The sequence below is a fragment of the Micropterus dolomieu genome, linkage group LG06 (assembly GCF_021292245.1).
Source record: "Micropterus dolomieu isolate WLL.071019.BEF.003 ecotype Adirondacks linkage group LG06, ASM2129224v1, whole genome shotgun sequence".
Taxonomy (NCBI): Eukaryota; Metazoa; Chordata; class Actinopteri; order Centrarchiformes; family Centrarchidae; genus Micropterus; species Micropterus dolomieu.
Window position 1 is genome coordinate 27,092,401 of NC_060155.1, and position 3,700 is coordinate 27,096,100.

General features: G+C 42.3%; 1 protein-coding gene across 1 annotated transcript in view; it reads left to right on the forward strand.

Annotated features, from left to right (window-relative positions):
- Positions 1-3,384, forward strand: part of LOC123972736 (neuropilin and tolloid-like protein 1) — a 15,439-nt gene extending 12,055 nt beyond the window's left edge. Inside the window, exon 10 of the mRNA XM_046052373.1 lies at positions 2,853-3,384. Coding sequence (XP_045908329.1) covers positions 2,853-3,384 — 532 coding nt within the window. The remainder of the gene's footprint in view (positions 1-2,852) is intronic.
- The last annotated feature ends 316 nt before the right edge of the window (positions 3,385-3,700 follow it).

Genomic DNA, 3,700 nt, shown 5'->3' on the forward strand with positions numbered 1-3,700 from the left:
ACTGAAGAAGTCCTTTGGATGAGGGAAGAAACGTCTTCCAGTATCTTCAACCAAGTCCAGTTGCCCTTGACTTTAACCTTCGTTGGATAACTATGACCATTACTCTAACCATTGTGTCACTGTGTGTTTATGTCATGTGGCGTCGGTCAAGTGATTATTCAAAATGTAGGTCCGGTCAGGAAACAGTTAGAAATTGCCGTTTTGGAAGACATGTACAAATGCCACCGGTAGGGGCGCTATTTTAGGATACGCTCAGATGAGTCGTATTTGGAGGTTGTAGGACCTCTAAGGCTACGTTCAGACTGCAGACCAATATGACCCAAATCCGATTTTTTTGCCCATATGTGACTCAGATTTGATCTTTTTATGCCAGTGTGAACAGGCCAAGTCACATGGAATCTGATCTTTTCCAGTTCGGAATTGGGCCACTTCCACATGTGGTCCAAATCCGATACAGATTGGATCTTTTTAAATGCGACCTGACTCGCGCCACTCAGGTCGGAATTGATGCAACTTTGATGTCACTCTAGAGCAGCTGTTGTCACATTTCTGCTGAAGACAGCGCGGCGGTGAAGGAAAAAGCTCCACAAAAAGCTATTATTAAACATGTGGCTCTCGTCCTCCTCTACCTCGCCATCATCGCCCCCCACAAATTCCCTTTCTTACACCTGAAATCCACCGGACCACGAGCTCTCTTCTGGGTTACGTACATGCTGCTTAAATAGGAAATGAGCATTAAGGCCTGCAGTGTGTAGCCTACGTCACCTGAGCAGCACCAAATGACAGAGGTAACAACAAGCTGGTGAACATAGAGGAGCATTTAGCAGCTAAAGAGTCATTATTTATTATTTCCCTCTGGACATGACCAAAGCAGAGCTAAATGCATAGTGACTCTTGGACTTCCCATTCGTTAGGTGGGCAGATATCAAAATGACTCCCAAGTGAATGCTCATGTTGCTCTGTTTCTGCTGGATATGCAAACTTGGCAACATGTTCTCCATAATATGTTAAGTGATACTACTTTTCTTGTTCAAATTGTTGCCCTTAATACATAAATCAATGCTGCTGTAAATTCACACTCATTAGAAAAGTTATTACTTTGGCCCATCTGGTGGTAATATTAACAATGACAGTGAGGTAAACAGAAATTAGACTATTTAAGCCTTAACCCTTTAAGTCTGGGTTGTCACTGTTTGAAATGTGGTTGTTTTCAGTCTACTGGGTACACCAGCTGCATGACTCCCTTTTTTGTTTTGTTTTTTCAGCTCCGTGTGAAGGAGACACTTTCTTTTGCCATAGCAACATGTGCATCAACAACACCCTAGTCTGCAACGGTATCCAGAACTGTGTTTACCCATGGGACGAGAATCACTGCAAAGGTACCCTGACACAAAGGCTGAGAAGCCATTTATTGGCTGTGGATGAACATAGACTCATTCTTTGCCATGTTATCTCCCTAACTAGAGAAGAGGAAAGCCAGTATCCTGGACACGCTGGATCACACTAACCTCACTATCATTGGTGTAACCTGTGGCCTGGTTATCATCCTGCTCATCATCTCTGTCATCATCCAGATCAAACAGCCTCGCAAGAAATACATCATCCGCAGGTGAGGGAGACAAAAGGGAAAAACAAACGAACCATAACATGATAAAATTCGCAAACATTTTCTCATTTCAAAATTAAACATTTTTGGCAAGGTACTCAAGACAGTTGGGTGAATTACATGCCGCACTAATCGAGGATCACGTGTAATGTGAAAGTCGCTTGTAGTGACAAACCAACTATACTGAACAAAATTATAAACGCAATACTTTTGTTTTTGCCCCCATTCATGAGCTGAACTCAAAGTTCTAAGACTTTCTCTATGTACACAAAAGGCCTATTTCTCTCGAATATTATTCACAAATCTGTCAAAATCTGTGTTAGTGAGAACTTTTCCTTTGCCAAGATAATCCATCCACCTCACAGGTGTGCCTTAGGCTGGCCACAATAAAAGGCCACTCGAAAATGTGCCACAACTGTGAGTGTGATGGATTATCTCTGCAAAGGAGAAGTGCTCACTAACACAGATTTTTACAGATTTGTGAACAATATTTGAGAGAAATAGGCCTTTTGAGTACATAGAGAAAGTCTTAGATCTTTGAGTTCAGCTCATGATGAATGGGGGCAAAAACAAAAGTGTTGCGTTTATAATTTTGTTCAGTGTAATTTTGTTTAGTGTAGTTTGTAAGAGCCTCTTTTAGCCTCTTTGTTTTAGTTTTCTCATCAACCTCCTTTCCATCTGCAGTAGGCCACAGTTGTCAGCGAAAAAGTTCTGATAAACACTGTAAAGGCCAAATTAATTTAGTTGACATTGGGTAAATGATTGAGTAGAATTAATGCCATTATAAAGCACAATTTTGAGTCAGAAGAATTTCACAGAGCAATGACAAACAATGATTGTAAAGGGGTTGGAAAACATATTGTTTCGACAAGCAGATTTTTGGCTGTTTAACTCCAACCCTAATCAGGATTCCCATATTTAAATGTCAGTAAAAAAAGTTAGAAAACTGGAATAATTCCAGTGCACAGGGAAATTCTCATTTGTTTTGTGAAAAAGTGAATAAGTGCACGAATTACAGGCATGCAGGCTCAAATTGCACATTCATAAAAATGCACAATAAATACTTTACGTGAATGTATTTACACTGAGAGGATATGTACATATTTCTCAGTGTCTGGTTGGTTAAGGTTTAAAATCACTTTGAGCAATACTATGAGCTTTGGGGGGCTTTTCTGAACATTTACTGTATCTTTATTCTGTGTGTTGATGTTTTTGTGTGTCTCTTCCTCCCTTTACTTACCCACAGAGATGACTTTGACCCTGCCCTCCTCCATCCTGGTTTTGAGCCTCCTCACTATGAGCTCTGCACTCTGCGACGCACCCCATCCGGTGACCTGACTGACGCCGCCCTGGCTGAGGACTTCGAGAAGTTCCACAAGCTCCGCTGCTCCTCCAAATGCATCCGCGACCACCACTGCGGTCAGGAGAGCTTGCATGGCAGCATCCATGGTAGCCGCAGCAATCTGAGCATGAGGGATGCTACCATTGCAGCAGACGGGGGGGTTCTTGCGCCGCCAGCGTTGCCACCAGTGATGGTGAGCCAGCAGTCTCCACGCCTCTCCCACCACACTACACCAGCAAGTCGAAGGAGCATCCTCGTGATGAAGCATAGCTATTCTCAGGACGCGGCAGGGGGGTACAGGGCGGAGGAGGAGGATGATATGATGATGAATGATGGTCCCACCACCAGCCAGCATCATATGCACCACCATCAGATCCACCATGGCATGCCAGGGCTGGACCACACTGTCCACCGTACACTGTCTAATGACTTCTAACATAAAGCAACACTGAAATAAGAAAATGGTAAAAACAGATCACCTCAATTCTTTTCTCTTGACTTTTAAACTCATTTATAAATTATATTTCTATTTAATTTGTACAAATGAATGCTGATCTCTTGTTAGTGTTTCTTGGTCTTATACTCCTCACTAAACAGAAGATTTACAGTACAAACAATGTGTAAACAACAGGAATAGAGTGGACTAGAGATTGTGAAACACATGAAGGAATCCAAGTCACGTATTTGTGATTTTACAACACAGGGTTGCACAGTGAATTGCAAGTTGTAGCCAAATCATGCTACACACACAA